Consider the following 18,249-nt stretch of genomic DNA (forward strand, 5'->3'; position numbering starts at 1 on the left):
GAAGACATGTCTCAGACATATGCCTCAGAAGGTCTGAGAGGAACAAGGCTGGGTCACAAATCCAAACTTCTCCCAATGCCATTTCTCACCAAAGCCAAAACTTGCCCTCACTTGCTAATTGCCCAGGGAGGGTATCAGACCTTTATTACTAATAGAGCGAGATCTAAGGGAATCTAGCATAAGCTCCCATTTGGAACAGGAAGCCTGGGAAAGCCTCAGAGAGGGTCCTGCCCACCCTGGCAGGCAGACTTGGACCTGGCAAACAGCTGTGTGCCGGGGGAGGCGGCCAGGTCGTGCTTGGTCAGGGGCCGGCTCTCGACTAGCTGCAGCATCTTGAGGCCTATGAAGACAGTGCCCTGGTGAGGCAGGGCTCACAACTGGGACCCCCGGGGCAGGCCAGGACTCCCAAAGAGACATCAAGGGGTGTTACCCCAACCCAGGCCTTCCCTGGCTGCCGCATCCACACACCTCCCTGCCCCTTCCTGTAACTGACAGCAGACCACAAAGATGGCTGGGAAGGCACCCTTGAAGAGGTTGGATTTCCAGCCACCCCAGCGATTCCCGAAGAAACCAAGATGCCACGCAGCTCCACAGTTCAGCCAAGGGCACCTACCTTGGGCCTGCTGGTCAGAGTCCCCGCTCCCGAAGCTCTAGATCAAACCGAACAGCCACCGCCTCGCCTTAGGCGGTCCAACTACAGGGACCCGGGTGTGGCCTGCGGCTGTGAACCAACTCTCCAGCTGAATCAGGGTGTGGCTGTGCACCTCGAAGCAGTGAAGGTCTGTGTCCAGGTGGCCTGCCACCAGGGGAGGGACTCATGAACCTCCACCCCTGGGGGGAGGGGGTGCTGGCAGGGGCTGCTCTGTGACAGATGGGGGTGGGAAAGTTGGAAACCGGGGAGAACGTGCGGGCAACGGCCACGTACCAAAGATGCACTCCTCCTGGTCCACTTCCATGTAAAATACCAGTGGAAGGTAAAAGTTCTCTGATACAGCGCACCACGGTTTCTCGCTGCAAGGCCTCCTTTCCAGGTCCGGAATCGCTCCTACCTGATTCAGAATAGAGGCAAGCTCAAACACCGTCAAAAAAGAACTCGGAAGAAGTCAGGGTAGGCCCGGGATCTGTGCTGAATACTGGCATCTGAACAACCCCACATCTTAGAGGGGTGGCCTCTGCCTACAGATCCTTTCAATAAAATCCATTCCAAGTAATTGTCTAATCTGAACTTAATCCTTTCATGCCAAATTGAATCATCTCATCAGTGCTTGCCTCTCTGATGCCCAAGAATCCAAAATTATCTTCATTTCTAATTTCAAAAGATTTTGGAGCAGACCTAGTGGGCATGAGCCAAGGCAGGGATTGAGGGATGGAAAGTAGTGGAACAGGCAGGTTCCAAAATGGCCTCCCTAGATTTGGACAGGCACTGTTTTAGTTTGTTCACACCACAAAATGTTATCGACCAGGGTGGTTTAAAAACAAGAGCACTTGGGGCACCTGGGTGGCTCAGTCGGGGTGAGCATCTGCCTTCAGCTTGGGTCATGATCTCAGGGTCCTGGGATTGAGTCCTTCATCGGGCTCCCTGCTCAGTGGGGAGTCTGCTTCTCCCTCTCACTCTCCCTCTGTGCTCTCTCTCTCAAATGAACAAAAAATCTTCAAATAAATAAATAAGAAGCACTTATTTCTCGCAGTTCTGGAGGCTGGGAAGGCCAAGATCATGGCACTAGCAGATTTGGTATGTGGTGAGGTCCTCCTGGTTGGCAGAGAACCTCCTTCTTGCTGTGTCCTTACAAGGCTGCATGTCTGAAGGGGCGCTAAGCTTTCTGAGCCTCTTTTACAAGGACACTAATCACATTAATGAGGAGGAACCCTCCCAAAGCCTCACCTCCTGATACCATCACCTTGGGGGTTAGGAATTCAATATGTGAATTTGGGGGGCATGCAAACATTCAAACCATAGCAGTTACTACCAGCCAGCCAATGACGACACATGCGTAGTCAAAGTTGAGCTTATTTGATATGCTGCTTCAGGAGAGAGGCAATAATCCAGGGACATGAAGCCTCTTTATAGGGAAGAGTTGTGGGCAGCCTACTACAGGATTTGGCTGGGTGATTCTAAGGACTGTTTAGGGGAGCAGAAGCCAGTTTTGCAAGAAGGGGGCAATTTGGTGGTTATCTTGGCAGTTTTTATGTAGGAGGCAGGGAGATTAGTGTGGTCCTGATTGAAGAGTGTCTTTGTCTCTGGCTTTAAACGTAGTTACAGAGTAAATGGTCTTAATGGCCTTTCTACATCTTGTTGCATCACAATTGCTGAGTGGTCTTCACTGCAAAGTAAAGTATTCTGCAAGAGTTGTTTGTGTGTGGTAGGGAACATTAGAGTTTACCTGCCAACTTCCAGCTGCAAGTTCCTAGGTCTGTTTTTTGTTTTTGTTTTTGTTTTTTTTACTTTCCAATCTCCCCTTTTGGCCAAAGGACATTGGCCAGCCCTGAGGACATTCATCTGCATGGTTCAGATCCACACAATCATCAGAATCCATTGATCACAGGCTATTTGGAGAACACTGTCCACATTTGCACTGCAGTTAGTCTCACATGAGCCTTTTGTTGCAAAATGAGAATCTGAACCATTTAAAAACAGAATGACTGCACAGTTGCATTTAGGATACGTGGGTCAACTGGAATACGTAATTACTGGAAACAAAGTGATCATTAGTCCTATTAATAGGTTGCCAAGGAAAGAGCCAAAACCGGGCCATGAAATCAGGTCCCCAAATCCACCTGAATCTGTTCTACAGAGCCAGATAGTCATTCTTTTAACTTAACTACAAATTGTTCTGCCTAACCAGGAGTGTTTTAGGTAGGTGCTGCAAGCAGTGTTTGCTATGAAACAGAGTTCTTACCTAGCCAAGAAACCAAAGGCTATTTAATCAACCATAACCACCATTTAATTTAAATTTTAACTAGTTTGTTGGGCCTCCAGAGCAGAGGTAGTGTCATTTGCGACTTCTGCTAGGGTCAAAGACAAATTGTGTACCAGTTTTTCTTGCTGTATTATTCCTACTATTGGAATTGGAGCATCCTGAGCATAGATGAAGAGGGGATCAGTTCTCTCTCCTGAGAGCTCTCCTGAATAGTCCATGCTTCCCTTGTTTTAGGTCTCTGAGTATCTTTCTCAGAGAAACAGTTTCCTATAGGAGAAGATGTTATAAATATTGCAGATTCTCTAAAAGTTACTCCATGTACACAAGATAGGTTTATGTAATAAGGTGCACATAAAACATAGTAGTTTACTGTCACACAAATTGAATGGGGAGTACAAGTATCATTGATCCCAATGAAAGCAGGAAAATCATTAGTCCCCTGATATGTAAAGATTCCTTGAGTAGAGGCTGGGGAATCACTGAAGATAACAGACTAATACAGCAAAGACAGCCTCAATATTTGTGTCTATTCCTGTAAGCTTGCTTCTTGAGTCAGCATAAGTATTTTGTAATAAGCATAAGTATTTTGGGTTCAGTGTCCAATTTTGATAGAACTGAAGGTTAGGATTTAATACTGTGAGGAAGATTCAAATTCCAGAAGAGACGTGCAGAAGAAAATCTATTTTTTTTTTTTAAGATTTTATTTATTTTTTGACAGAGAGAGAGACAGCGAGAGAGGAACCAAGCAGGGGGGTGGGGGAGGGAGAAGCAGGCTTCCCGCGGAGCAGGGAGCCCGATGCGGGGCTCGATCCCAGGATCCTGGGATCATGACCTGAGTCGAAGACAGACTCTTTTTTTTTTTTAAGATTTTACTTTTTTTTTTTTTTTTAAAGATTTTATTTATTTATTTGAGACAGAGAGAATGAGAGAGACAGAGAGCACATGAGAGGGGGGAGGGTCAGAGGGAGGAGCAGATCCCCTGCTGAGCAGGGAGCCCGATGCGGGACTCGATCCCGGGACTCCAGGATCATGACCTGAGCCGAAGGCAGTAGCTTAACCAACTGAGCCACCCAGGCGCCCAAGATTTTACTTATTTTTGACAGAGAGAGACAGCAAGAGAGGGAACACAAGCAAGGGGAGTGGGACAGGGAGAAGCACACCCCCCGCTGAGCAGGGAGCCCGATATGGGGCTCGATGTGGGGCTCGATCCCAGGACCCTGGGATCATGACCTGAGCTGAAGGCAGACGCTTAACGACTGAGCCACCCAGGCGCCCCAGAAAATCTATCTTTTGAAGTGTTAAAGGAACAGCTATTAAATTTTGTTAGTCAGATCAGGTAGAGAATGACAAATGCATTAATCAGTTAGATTTAGAACAATAGCTATAGTCTGAAAACACACACACATACACAAGAGAGTTTTGCCTTTCCTCAAGTAGCAGAGAAATATTAGAGGATTAAGATTAAAAATGTAGATATGTGGGGGTGCCTGGGTGGCTCAGTCAGTTAAGCATCCGACTCTTGATCTCAGCTCAGGTCTTGATTTCAGGGTCCTGACTTCAAGCCCTGTGTTGGGCTCCTTGCCTGGTGTGGCTCCTACTTAAAAAAAAAAAAGAGAGCTTTGTTAAAGAATTAAGAAATTTTTTGGCTCACCTCTAGGGGGCACCAAAGTACAATGATCAGTAGAGCAAAATGAAAAAAGGAGGGCAGAGAGATTAAAAAATGTATCTTGTTTTATTGCCTTGGGTTGAAGCTCTCCACATCATCATTGGCTTGATCTGAAGTTCTTGGTTTGGTAGTCTTCCTCCAAAGTTCAGTTATTCCTGGAGGATGTGTAAGAATCCTTTATGATTTCCCAGTGAAATCCTTTCAGTTGAGGCCACAGGTAAGGTTTCGATTTTTGCAAGTTTAGTCTCTTTCAAAACACTAAATCTCCAAGTTTCCAATCATGCAGAGGCTGTTTGGGTGGATATTTGGGGAAGACTGTTTATACTTACTGATGATAAAGCTGGGCATAGCAAATGAATCTTTTGTAATATTTAGAATTGTAAGCTTGCAGTCATAAATTATTAGATTATGACTTTCCTGAGGTTCCTGGTATGGTCTTTTCATAAAGGACATTTTGGAGCTGCTCTTTAGTAACAACCACAGTGAAATGTGTACCCCACATCACCAAAGAAATTAGTTACATTTCCTTAGATCCAGAATAACAATCAAGCAATTTACCATCAGAACTTTGGCTATCCATCAGGAATATCCTCAATCCATCCTGACATTAAATAATTGCCAGCACATACACCATCACCGGGGCCAACTGTTTTGGTCAATGCTTGTTTAGCATAGTGGTAAGCTAAGGTATTTCCTTGGAATTCTGGGTCATCACACCTTGACGTAGCCTTCTTCAGATGGCCAAATATATATTTCTCAGATATATTTGGTCTTCATCCACAGTTCCTAAAAATGCTTCAGAACCATAAAAATGAAATGGGTGTCTTGTTATTAATGAAGGTGACTTTTGGACCCCATCCAAGGGCAGGTTCTAGTTGCCAGGAAGACCAACCATGTGATTGAAAGAGTTGGAACTTTCAATCCCACCCCCTCCATCTGGAACCTCTGGGAAGGGAAAAGGGGCTAAAGGTTAAATCAGCCAATGTCAGTGATTTAGTCAATTATGACTATGTGATGAAGCCTCCATAAAAACCCAAGGGGACAGCTTTTTGGTCCTTTTTTTTCCCTGACAGCCTCCACACTTGGGGAGCCAGAAAGTACCCACATGCTACTGAGCCAGGCCTTAAGTTCCATGAGAACAGAATCTCCTTGGTTAAGGATCTCACCCTATGTATCTCTTCATCTGGCTGTTGATTTATATTCTTTATCATATCCTTTAATAAACTGGTAAATGTAGTAAGTGTTTCCCTGAGTTCTGTGAGCCACTCTAGCAAATTAATCAAATCTAAGGAGGATGTCTTTGGAACCTCCAGTCTGTAGGAGGGCTGTCAGAAGCACAGGTAACAGCCTGGGGCTTGCTACTGGCATCTGAAGGGGGTGGGAATCAGGGACAGTCTGGTGAGACTGAATCCTTAACCTGTGGGATCTGATGCTATCTCCTGGTGGATACATCAGAACTGAGTTGATTGGACACCCGGCTGGTGTCCAAGAATTGTGTTGTATGTGGGGGAACCCACCCCCACACAGAGATTGGAATTGGGTCCAGGAACTCTAAAAGAGTCACCAGTCTGCAGAATTTTCTTTTTTAAAATCAATGTGTTGACAGTTATTGTGTCAATCTATATAATGAACAAGGGTTGGGTTTTTTTCACTTTAGAAGTACTTAATCATTTTATTATAATTAAGCTAGAAAAACTCAACTTTTATTTTGATTTGTCAGTTTTTATATTCTAATTTGGTAACCAAAAAGATTTCATGTCTGAGTTACTAAAAATTTAAGAATGTCAAGCAAACCTGAATATTTCTGTTCTTTCTGGGTGCCTGGGTGGCTCAGTCAGTTAACCATCTGCCTTCAGCTCAGGTCATGATCTCAGGGTACTGGGATCAGGCCCCTCATCTGGCTCCCTGCTCAGCAGGGAGTCTGCTTCTCCCTGTGCCCTTCCTCGTGCTCTCTCTGTCTCAAGGAAATAAATTAAAATCTTTAAATATATATATATATATATATATATATATATATATATATATATATATATATGTTCTTTCCTTTATAAACCAAAAGAGCAAAAAGAAAAGAAAAGGTATCTTAGAAGTTTGATTATTTTGGATTTGGGGCCTGAATTTTAGGGGGAAAAAATAAGAAGTTACTTAAACAAGAGTGCTAGTGGTTGAAATAGTAGGAAATGTATGGATTTGAGGTGTATTTTGAAGATAGAGCCAGCAGGATTTTCTTACTTTATGATTTTAGGCAAGTGGCTAAAAAAAAAAATTTTTTTTTGAGACTGAGCACTGCCCTCCTGTTTTTCCACTCCTGCAGCAGCTGCAAAGTGAATCTGCCCCCGCCCCGCCCCCCGCACACCCCCTCAGCCTAGAGGGGGGCTCAGCACCCTGAAGGGATGTGTGTAGGGTGGAGACGGCCAGCTACGACCAGCTGGGGGCCCTGGAAAACCTCCCATACACCCCCACCCCCACCCCCTTCTTGCGCTGCCGGCTTCAAGTCCAAGAGCCGAGGCGGGCCGCGCAAAGAAAGTACTGGATGGAGACAGACCCGCACCACCTCCTGGGCCTCCCTCCACCTAAGACGGACAGACTGGTGGCGAGGTTATCTTTGCTGTGCCTACTTACTTGAATCCGCCCCCGAGATTTTCTTCTTGATACACTTGGGTTGTGGTGTGCCAGCCTTAAAAATAAAAGAGCCAGTTATTATCTTCCTACTTGCTGCGGGTTCTGTAGGCTGCAAGGGTGGTACCTGGGTGTGAGCTCCCGCGTTGTCTTCCCCCTCCATTCTAAAAGAGGCTTCCTGTATTTATTTTCTCAGGTGGGAGGAGACTGAAGCCGGGGGAGGGAGCCCCGGGAGCCTGTTGTGAATCTCCGGCAAAAGCGCTTGACACAGCGCCGGAGACGAAGTCCGGAGTGTCCCCATCTTCTCGTTCCTTCTTTCCTCCTCTCCTCCGTCCCCCATGCCCGATCACAATCTCTCCCCTCTCACACCTCTGTCCCCTGCACCTTCCTCCCATCTTAAGCACGCACAGGGTTTCGTTCTCCTCCTGGAGAGGATTGCCTTTCCTCAGAGCAAAGGGGTGGGGTGAAGAAAGGAGGAGGCTAGAACACACCCTCCGCGGAAATTAGGGTAAGTACAGCAGCTACATTGAATAAGCGTCAACCTGCTCGCCATCGCCGTCGGAGGGGAAGCATCAAGTTTCACGTGATCTCCTTGCAAGAGACTTTAACTCTCGCTTAATTCCTTCAAATGGGACAAAATTATCCAACAATCCAGACCACCTTCAAGTGCTTAATTGCTTTTGCTTTTAAGTGCAACCATCTGACTTTTCCTGTTTCCTTCTGTCCTGTGAGCCTATTTGATGTTGCACGTCGGTGTTAATGATGTGTTCGTTCCTGAACTTTGAGGGGTTTCTTTAAAAATAGATTATTACTTTCCTGAGGTTCCCTGGTATGGCCTTTATTTGGGGGGAGGGGTCGGCAAAAGATTTTTCAAAACATTGGTAGGTATTATCAGGAGGCTTCAATTTCTACTTTGAGAAAGTTAACCTTCTAGTTAGCTTTGTACACATGTTGATATTCACCTTCTCAAATATCAACCCTTTGGTGAGTAAAGCAACTGTTTCACTTTTGCGGTGAGGAAAAAAAAAGATCAGATTCAATGTAGAAAAATTATTTTGAAAAAAATCAATTTTTTCATGCAAAATTACACAAATAATATTATCCTAGGTACCAGGATAGGACCAGAAACAGGAGTCAGATAACTGTGCAGTTGATTATCCAATGCCAATAATGCACAATCTTCATTATCTCATTTTAGAGCAATAAAAAAAAGGTAAAAGTTGCAAATATAACCTGAAATGATCACTTTTATTTAATATAGTCATGTGAGTGTGCCTAAGGAGAAGGACAGGATACCTAATGCTCTTGGGTTTGCCTGTCTCCTAATAGATGTGGACTCACAGCAAGATAGGCACGGCTGAAGCCAGAAGTGTCAATTTTCTGATTGCACAGTTTTTTAAAAACAGGAAAATATGTTTAACAAACATGCATTCAAAAGAAATATGGTTTCTACCACATCCCATTCCGGAGGTTCCTTATCATGGACAAATAGACAATCTATGAGAAACAGCTTCAAATTTATGGGTTTCATCTAATATGACTTCTCAGGTTCCCAGATCGTTCAGGGAAGTCCATTTCTTATTCAGTATCTCTAGCGCTCTGCCAATCTCTGGCTGACAATAGAAACATTTTCAACTCCCAGATGACTTCAAAATATAGAAAAAGAATCCTGTAGTGATGATGTGAGTAGCTCCTAATATCAGTTGAACTCCAGATGAGTAGACTAATCATAATAATCTCATTTCCCTTGCCAGTGATCCACTTAGAATATGGCACAAGTCCTAATTTTGAAATGAGGTAAAGCCTAAGAGGCTTCCAGGATAGGTTTTCCCACTTCTGAAAAGAGACACAAAAAAGACTTTGTCCCTCCTCTTCTCCTCTTGGTTGGGACTGAACATGATTTGGGAAAGAGCTACAAGCATCTTGCTACCAGCCTGAAGATGAAGCCAACGCCACTATGAAGTGGGAGGGGAGGAATACACAGAAACTGAATCTGAGCCCTGACCTGCTATCCCTGGACTTACTGTTATTGGCAGTTTCCCATTTGAATTTACATATGTGGTTTCCCACCAGTTTTATTGAAGTATGATTGACGGATAAAAGTTGCATGTATTTAACTGTAGGATTTGATTTTTTTGTTATTCAATAGATATTTATTGATTCAATATTTTGCATATATTTAACTGTATGATTTGATTTTGTATGTTTTTTTTTAAAGATTTTCTTTATTCATTTGACAGAGAGAAAGAGGCAGGAGAGAGGGAACACAAGCAGGGGGAGTGGGAGAGGGAGAAGCAGGCTTCCCGCGGAGCAGGGAGCCTGATGCAGGGCTCGATCCCAGGACCCTGGGATCATGACCTGAGCCGAAGGCAGACACCTAACGACTGAGCCACCCAGACGCCCCTGATTTTGTATATTATTCAATAGATATTTATTGATTCCAAAGTAAGGGCACTTTGCAGAACATTGGAACCTATGGATAGTTCCTGCAATTGAAGGACCTTACACTCCAGCGGATAACCTTGAAAAGCATCTGGAAATGTCTTTTTTTTTTTTTTTAAGATTTTAATTATTTATTTGAGAGAGGGAGAGAGAGAGAGAGAGCGTGAGTGGGGAGGGGCAGAGGGAGAAGCAGGCTTCCTGCAGAGTGCAGAGCCTGAAGTGGGGCTCGATCCAGGGACTCCAGGATCATGACCTGAGCCGAAGGCTGACGCTTAACTGAGAGCCACCCAGGCTCCCCTGGAAATGTCATTTTTTATTGAGATATAATTGACATTTAACATATTAGTTTCAGGTGTATGACATAATAATTCGATATTTGTATTGTTAAAAAAAAAAATTCAGCCACGCAAATAACTTCTGAATAAGACATAGAATTCTCTTAAAGTACGTGGGAGGGAGATGGGCCCTGTTCAGTCAGAACCATGATTTTTAAGTTGCCCTTTCCTCAAGGATTAGCAATCTGATGAAGGATAAAGGAGCCTAAATTCTGCGTTTGGGAATCTATGGTCACTATATAATATAAACGTTTTTGTCCCAGTCCCACCACTTCCACTTCCTAATCTATAAAAATGGAAATAACTGCATCTTCCTCACAGGGTTGTTATAAAGTACTTAGACCACAATTTAAGTTATATTAGCTGGTTGGCACTACTGAAGTGATCCTCATACGGGTACATCCAGTGCTGGGGAACATGAATCTCTCTGAACTATACCTAATGCTGGTGAGCAATGTGGCTTTCATAATCCCACAGTTTTGTTGCATTTATTATCGGGGAAACGATGGAACTCAAAGAAGGCCTGTGTTGCATTCCAGGTTCCTCCATCCTTAGCCATGACAACACCAAACGGCCTGGCGGGAGGTTGGCGCTAGGCACTGCTGGGACTCCGTTGGTCAGCCCGGATTGGAGGGAGCCAATCGCCAAGCGCTCCTGGAGGGGGCGGGGCCTGCGAAGGGACCAACCAGGCCTGTGCTCAGACGGCGAGCAGTCTCGTCCCGCCTCCCGGCCACGTGGGGTTCTCTCTTCCTGCAGATCCGGCCCTGGGTACGAGCAATGGCGCCCTTCAGTATGAAGACCCAGCCCGGATCCCACAGCCCAGGAGCCAGCAAGAAGTGTTCCCTTTCCAGGAATTGGCTCCTTATGCACACTCAGCAGTACTGGTGTAAGTTTAAGCACTTTCTGAAGCCATCAGTGCTTCACCTGGAGGCACGTCTGCTGGAAAAGATTTTCGGTGAGTACGCTCAAATCTTTACCACTCGGCCCTGCCTTGGTCTCCGGTGACTACCGTGAGCCACCCACTGCAGACCTAAGGCAGTGGCTAGTGTCCTGCAAGCCAGTGTCCCAGTGACCTCCTTCGCCTGTCCCCGCAAGCTCCAAGTCTTGGCCCATTCCGCCACCCCCACCCGCCTAACCCCTCGGGAATCTTCCATTCTCCACAGGTCCAAGCAGAGCCCTCCTTCCGGGCTTCGAACGGGAGTTCAAAGTCCTGCTCCAGATGAGAGAGCGCGACTCCGAGGGCAAGGTTGAAATCTTCATCATGGGGAGACACCGGTACCGCAAGCGTGCCAAACGGCTGATTCGCTTTTTGGCCGTGAAGCCGCAAAGGAAGCCGTGCGAAGGTAAGGAGCGTCTTTTGCCTAGACGCTAAGTGCTGCAGACCTAGACTGTGCTAAGGGAACTTTCCCTTCCACCACTCCTCTCCCGCAAGCCTGGGACTCCCTCATATCTGGGGATGCTAGGATTCCTGAGTTTCCAAGGGAGTCACAGAAACCCTGGAATACAGCACTGTGGGAGGCAGCTGGCTTCCTTCCAAGGAAGGAAGAGCTGTAAGGAACCTCCTACCCCAGGCCCTTCCCACCTTTGTGCCTGCCTGATCTCCCTTTTCAGAAGCTGGGAGGGAAGCCATCTGGACCCCACTTTGTGAGATAAAAGTAGAGCCTGGGAGGTCCTGTACTCAGTGATGACTTAGACTGAACGCAAGAGCACTGTAAAAATGCAGATTGCTCACCACGACTTCCCTCCAACCCCACCCAGGAGTTAGGCATATTGGCAAACTAAAACTTCTGTTCCTCAGTCTCCTCACCTATAAAATAGGTCTAGTCATAGTAGCCTACATAGAGGTTTTTTCCCAAGGACTAAATGAGTGAATACAATAAAGCACTTAGAATACCTAGAAAATACTTGATAAATATGAGCTGTCATTATTTTATTGGGTGTTCTGGGTCATTCTGATGTAGGTGGTAGGAACATACCACCTACATCAGAATCACCCAGAACACCCAATAAAATAGGTGACCAGTAAGGTAGACTCAGCAGTGTTTTCTGTGGAGTCGCTTTCCCTATGTGTCCTGTGTGTTCTCCTGGGCAGTATACTTGCTCATTCCATGCTTTCCTTCCAGGCACAATGATGCTCAGCCTGGAAACCATGAAGTCTCTTGAAAAAGAGAATGTTCATTCCAGTGCTTTCCTCTCCACCATAGTGATGAGCAGCCTGGATGAAGCCATGCAGTCACTGGAAATAAGTCAGGAGACTGTCCAGGAACCTGTTACCAAAACAGTGTGATTTTTGTGATTAGGATCTCAGTGCAAGGGGTTCATTCTGGGTCATGAGCCTTACCCTTAGAGGCCCATTCTGTACTCTGCCTTTGTTCCTGTGGCTAAGGGGAAATAAGTATTGTTAGTGGTCTACACACCTTTTTCCTTCCTAAACAAATAGACAGTTGTTTAAAGATTCAAACGTGAGTTATAATAAAAAATAAACTTTAAAAAAATATATAGATAGAGATTAGTATCGTCAAGAAAGGCAATCTTGCTTTGCATGCTCCAAGAAGGGAAAGAGCTAAGAATTAACAAATGGTTGGTTCTCCTTTTTCATAGTGTTTTGTATTAGGTGGGTATAGCTAGGATCTTTAATGTTCCAGGGAGCTTTTGTAGATAAGGAAGAACTTTACTGTTTATTCTTTCATTAATGCTAATTTTGAAAAAAATGTTACATTGATATTAAACAAGCTTTATAAACCCAATTGTTAAGCGTTGAAACATTGGTGACAAGCTGATTCCATTCTCTTTGGTATTTAGTTAAAAAGAAGTCTGTTATGTTTCTTTGTCGTCTTTTTTAATAGCTTAAATGGCAAAACACATTAGTGAGTACCAAATTTATTATGACTAGAACAAAAGCATCTGTATGTGGTTCTTCATTATTCCTATAATTCCAAATAGAATAGCTTTCCTTTTTTTTTTTTTTTAAAGATTTTACCTATTCATTTGACAGAGAGAGACACAGCGAGAGAGGAAACACAAGCAGGGGGAGTGGGAGAGGGAGAAGCAGGCTCCCCGCGGAGCAGGGAGCCCGATGCGGGGCTCGATCCCAGGACCCCGAGATCATGACCTGAGCCAAAGGCAGACGCCTAACGACTGAGCCACCCAGGTGCCCCTAGAATAGCTTTCCTGATTTAAATAATTTTATTAGTTACTTTACTTTCTCAGAGTATTACTGTCAATAAAAGAAAAAGGATTCCATCTCAGCCCAACTGTGTTTGCATATCCTGGGTTTACTGACCAATTACTTCTGGGTCTGATCCCAAGAATACCATTTATTGAGCATTTGGTATAGACCAGGTTTTGTTAAGTACTTTACATACATTATTTGACTTGATCTTCATAATAATCCTATGAAATCATAATCTATGAAAATAGATGTGATTATGCCCATTTGACAGATGAGGAAAGGGCAGGGTAGGAACATCAAATAATGGGTATCCTGCCTCTTTGTCACTTTTCATGTTGATACATGTTCACACTACACTGTAAACTCCTTATGGCATTAGGGATGGTGTTTCAGTTTTCTTTTACCCCTGAGGCCCTAGGCACATAGTTAAACACTGGGTTTTGACTGTTACAGTCATTGGCTTATTTACAAACCAGTCAGCCCTAGTTAATGCAAATAATGCTGTTCATGAATAAAAACCAGGTCTGCCACGTGGCCATTTGGCCATATATGACTCCCTGCAGTTTCATATTAATATAATCAGGATAATTTACTGAATTGTTTTTTCCCCATTTCCCTTAGCAATAACATGGTACTCCAGAGAACATGGTACTAAAGAACTGAGGACGCAACTGGCTGGGTTTAAAAATGCCTCTGGCAGTAGGTGCTTGGGGCCCACCCAGGCAGCCCTGCCGGGAGGGGCCACACTTAGTCACTAGCTCACAGGCTTAGGGTCCGTAAACAAAACGTTCCAGGGAAGCTCCTCTGGCTCTAGGTCATGTCACATCACCCTAGGAGAGAAAAGCCAGGCTTCACCTTGGGCCTCAGCAATGGCCTACCACTTGGAAGGGTAAGGCCTTGAAGACCTACCCAGGCATAAATGTGGAAAGTTTCTTTACAGTCTTCTATGTCATTCAGCTTGGCCACGATCAGACAGACTCGTAGGAATTAGGATTTGAGGTAGTCTCAGTCTAGGGCAGCATTCATTCAGGTGCTTTGGGGCCTCAGTCATCTCGAACCTGGGGTCTAAGACTGGCCCCCTGCCACAGGAGTGTTCTTTCTGCTCTGCCATGTCATCTCTGTAGATAACCTCAGGGTAAATAAATAACTGACCCACCTCAAGGTTCTACCCTCACCCTCTGTGTCACTCCTGGGAGTACCTGGAGGTGTGGCAGAGAAAGCTTCCAGCTGGAGCTGCTCACTTGCTACAGCCTTGGGACTCCCAAGTTTTTCGTTTTCTCTCCTTAAATGATTCAGGCTTTGCTTGATAATAGTTTTTGTCATACTGTCTTTGTCATTCTATGTACTGACCTGGCCTATTAATATTTAAAAATTTCTGTATCAAATTTGCATGGTAGCTGTTTTCTTAGGACATTTGAATAATCCATTATTATTGTGAGGTACCGTTGGACCATCTTTCCATTTTGTTCTTTTGTGCCTGGTCATCATTGTTGCTCATCCTTCTTGTTCCTGGTATAGTTCCAGCTTTTTCCATATTCCTTTGGCCTATTCAGTTTACTAAATCCATCCTTCTCTACCTACATAGAGAAAATGTGCATATTTATATTTGATAGCTATATCTATACTTGATGGAAGAAATAATACCCAGATATTTACCTTCCTACCAACAAATGAAGGTTAAACATACCCATTTATGTTTCTTATTTGTGAATCACAATTATCTTTAAATTTGTACATTAACTTATCACTTAGGTCATGACTAAGAGTGGGAGACTATAAGGGCAGAAAACTTTTCCCTTCTTCTAGTTTCTTTGGTCTAATAATTAAAGTGACATAAGACAGATTAACAGGAGAAAAACAAACTTCATATGTACAAGAGCCCTGAAGACACGAGACCCAAAGACATTCAAGCAGTGGAAGCTTATATGCCATCCTAAGCTAAGGAGAAAGGGGTTGGGGTCTCAGGCTTCAAAGGGGAAAAGACAATTCACAGGAAAACAAGAACAAGAAGAGCAAATGTTTGGTAAACAAATGTTTGCTGAGCCTCAAGCCTTGTAGATAAGTCTTTCTGATATAAAAAGTTATCAGTAGTAATAGCTGTCTTCCTGGTATGGGCATCTATTGAAATTCTTTTAGGCAGTTAAGGGGAGGTAAAAAGCTCTTCCTGAGTCTGCTGGGCCTCATTGTCTTCAGCCTAAAATAATAATAATAATAAAAGTTCCATTCATGAGGGTTTATTAGATGGCAAATTCTTATTTTTCCCCGGGGAAAAAACCTTCGTTCCACCCGTGTTCTTATTTTTATTTTTTTTTAAGATTTTATTTATTTATTTGAGACAGAGAGAATGAGAGACAGAGAGCATGAGAGGGAGGAGGGTCAGAGGGAGAAGCAGACTCCCCGCCGAGCAGGGAGCCCGACGCGGGACTTGATCCCGGGACTCCAGGATCATGACCTGAGCCGAAGGCAGTCACTTAACCAACTGAGCCACACAGGCGCTCCCACCCGTGTTCTTAAAAGGAGAGTTTTGCTAGGTAAACAATCTTCAGCTGACTATTCTCTCTTAGCCATTTAAAGATCTTAGAGGGTCTGGCTGCCACTGCTAATTAAGATTTCTGCTTGGCCTAATTGTTTTTCTCCTGAAAAGGTTTTATTATGCACAGAGGTGAGAGAGGGCTCAGCCCTCGGCAGCTGCTTTCCTCATACAGCCAGGACAGTGCCCAGCTCCCCTCTCTTCCTCTTGGCAGATGCATGTCTCCACTCTTGTCTTTTTTTTTTTTTTTTAAGATTTTATTTATTTATTTGACAGAGACACAGCGAGAGAGAGAACACAGGCAGGGGGAGTGGGAGAGGGAGAAGCAGGCTTCCCGCCGAGCAGGGAGCCCGACGCGGGACTCGATCCAGGGACTCCAGGATCATGACCTGAGCCGAAGGCAGTCGCTCAACCAACTGAGCCACCCAGGCGCCCCTACTTTTTTTTTTTTTAAGATTTAATTTATTTATTTGAGAGAGAGAGAGAGAAGCAGACTCCCCACTGAGTAGGGAGACCGATGCAGGGCTCGATCCCAGGCCCCTGGGACCATGACCTGAGCCGAAGGCAGACGCCTAACGACTGAGCCACCCAGGCGTCCCTGATTTTTTTTTTTTAAGATTTTATTTATTTGACAGAGAGAGACACAGCGAGAGAGGGAACACAAGCAGGGGGGGTGAGAGAGGGAGAAGCAGGCTTCCTGTGGAGCAGGGAGCCCGATGCGAGGCTTGATCCCAGGACCCTGAGATCATGACCTGAGCCGAAGGCAGACGCTTAACGACTGAGCCACCCAGGCGTCCCCCACCCCTTGTCTTGATGAGCCCCTGGGCCCACTTATCCTTAGCTCCATGACAAGCCAATCGTTCGTGGCCAAGCTGCACACCTCCCAGATCTTGTCCCAAGAAACGTGACATGCTGGTGGCCGTGGCAGCGCTGCCTCGGCCAGCTCACGCTATCAGTCACCGCGTGTCCCTTGTTGCCCGTGGCAGCCATCGGGTAGCACAGAGCCCCATGCTGCCTGGCAAGGTGGTCTGGTTTTTTTTAATCCCTGTCGTGCTTATCAGTATGTACCTCTCTTTATACTAGATTTCTTTTTACACAAAATCTCTTTTTCTTAAGATTTTATTTGTCAGAGAGAGCGCGCACAAGCAGGGGGAGTGGCAGGCAGAGGGAGAAGCAGGCTCCCCCACTGAGCAAGGAACCCAATAGGACATGATTCGATTTGGGACTCGATCCCAGGGCCCAGAGACCATGACCTGAGTAGAAGGCAGATGCTTTACTGACTGAGCCACCTAGGCATCCCTCTTTATAATAGATTTTATCTGTATCTGCTCTTTGTTTCTTGGTAAGGCTTGCCAGAATTTTTCTAATTTTTTTTAAATAAACTTAATTTTTTAGAATGGCTTTAGATTTACAAATTGTGAAGATAATACAGAGAATATCCATTTATCCCACACCTAGTTTCCCCTATTCTCAACATCTGTTAGTATGATATGTTTATTGCAATTGTTAAAAACAAGACAACAGGGGCGCCTGGGTGGCTCAGTCGTTAAGCGTCTGCCTTCGGCTCAGGTCATGGTCCCAGGGTCCTGGGATCGAGTCCCACATCGGGCTCCCTGCTTCGCGGGAAGCCTGCTTCTCCCTCTCCCACTCCCGCTGCTTGTGTTCCCTCTCTCGCTGTATCTCTCTCTGTCAAATAAATAAAATCTTTAAAAAAAAAAAACAAAACAAAACAAGACAACAGGCCCAAAATGAAGTTGCTTATGCTAAAAGATTTTATTTGAGAGAGAGCACTCGCACATGAGCCCCGCACGAGCAGGGGGAGGGGCAGAGGGACAAGCAGACTCTGCAATGAGCAGGGAGCCCATGTGGGCCCTGGGATCATGACCTGAGCAGAAGGCAGATGCTTAACCAACTGAGCCACCCAGGCACCCCTAAGACTTAATTACAGTTTCAGCTCTCCCAGAAATGGAATCTTAAACCAATCAATAATTGCCTGGTGGCACCCAGTTAAATTATCTGCCTCATAGTCCCTCTGCTATGCCTTAAAGGATTAACTCTAATAACCAACTTGCTTTTTTGCCTAGTGTAACTTCCTTGTTCCTCTTTCCTTCTGCCCTATAAAAGTCTTTCATTTGGTTCAGCTCCATGGAGTTCCTTTCTGTCTGCTAGATTAGATGCTGCCTGATTCGAATCGAATTTTACTCAAACTATTAAAATTTCAATATGCTTCAGTTTTTTGTTTATTTTATTTTTTTAAATTTTATTATGTTATGTTAGTCACCATACAATACATCATTGGTTTTTGATGTGATGATCCACGATCCATTGTTTTCGTATAACACCCAGTGCTCCATGCAGTACGTGCCCTCCTTAATACCCATCACCCGGCTAACCCATCCCCCCACCCCCCTCCCCTCTAAAACCCTGTTTGTTTCTCAGAGTCCATAGTCTCTCATGGTTCATCTCTCCCTCCAATTCCCCCCTGCCATTTTTCCCTTCCTTCTCCTAATGTCCTCCATGTTATTCCTTATGTTCCACAAATAAAACCTGTTCCACAATGTTCCTTT

The 18,249-nt window shown here is 44.8% G+C and overlaps 2 protein-coding genes across 3 annotated transcripts in view; one reads left to right on the top strand and one right to left on the bottom strand.

The window, feature by feature from the left end:
• Positions 1–291: 291 nt before the first annotated feature.
• On the bottom strand, positions 292–3,136 carry KHDC1L (KH domain containing 1 like). The gene is made up of 3 exons (XM_081829355.1): positions 3,032–3,136; positions 926–1,049; positions 292–796 (listed from the first exon to the last, which is right to left on the bottom strand). Exons 1-3 carry the CDS (start codon positions 3,134–3,136, stop codon positions 651–653), a joined length of 375 nt encoding a protein of 124 aa, XP_081685481.1. The 3' UTR covers positions 292–650.
• Positions 3,137–10,648: 7,512 nt separating this feature from the next.
• Positions 10,649–18,249, top strand: part of LOC102735032 (developmental pluripotency-associated 5 protein-like) — a 25,611-nt gene continuing 18,010 nt past the window's right edge. The window contains exons 1-3 of one of the 2 annotated variants that reach the window (XM_006728678.3): positions 10,658–10,935; positions 11,144–11,323; positions 12,104–12,743. In XM_006728678.3, coding sequence (XP_006728741.1) covers positions 10,758–10,935; positions 11,144–11,323; positions 12,104–12,267 — 522 coding nt within the window. In that variant the 5' untranslated portion in view covers positions 10,658–10,757 and the 3' untranslated portion in view covers positions 12,268–12,743. Of the gene's footprint in view, positions 10,936–11,143; positions 11,324–12,103; positions 12,744–18,249 lie in introns of those variants that run through there. The other variant, XM_081828553.1, reaches the window with a different exon arrangement.

Source organism: Leptonychotes weddellii, chromosome 8, assembly GCF_054177405.1.
Source record: "Leptonychotes weddellii isolate Sample4059 chromosome 8, ASM5417740v2, whole genome shotgun sequence".
Classification (NCBI taxonomy): domain Eukaryota; kingdom Metazoa; phylum Chordata; class Mammalia; order Carnivora; family Phocidae; genus Leptonychotes; species Leptonychotes weddellii.

Coding starts and splice junctions, on each gene's coding strand:
- KHDC1L (XM_081829355.1), bottom strand. CDS start 3,136: ATGGACTATTCAGGAGAGCTCTCAGGAGAGAGAACTGATCCCCTCTTC. Junction 1,050..3,031: donor TAATACAGCAAGAAAAACTG/GTACACAATTTG, acceptor ATTCTGAATCAG/GTAGGAGCGATTCCGGACCT. Junction 797..925: donor CCAGGAGGAGTGCATCTTTG/GTACGTGGCCGT, acceptor CCCTGGTGGCAG/GCCACCTGGACACAGACCTT.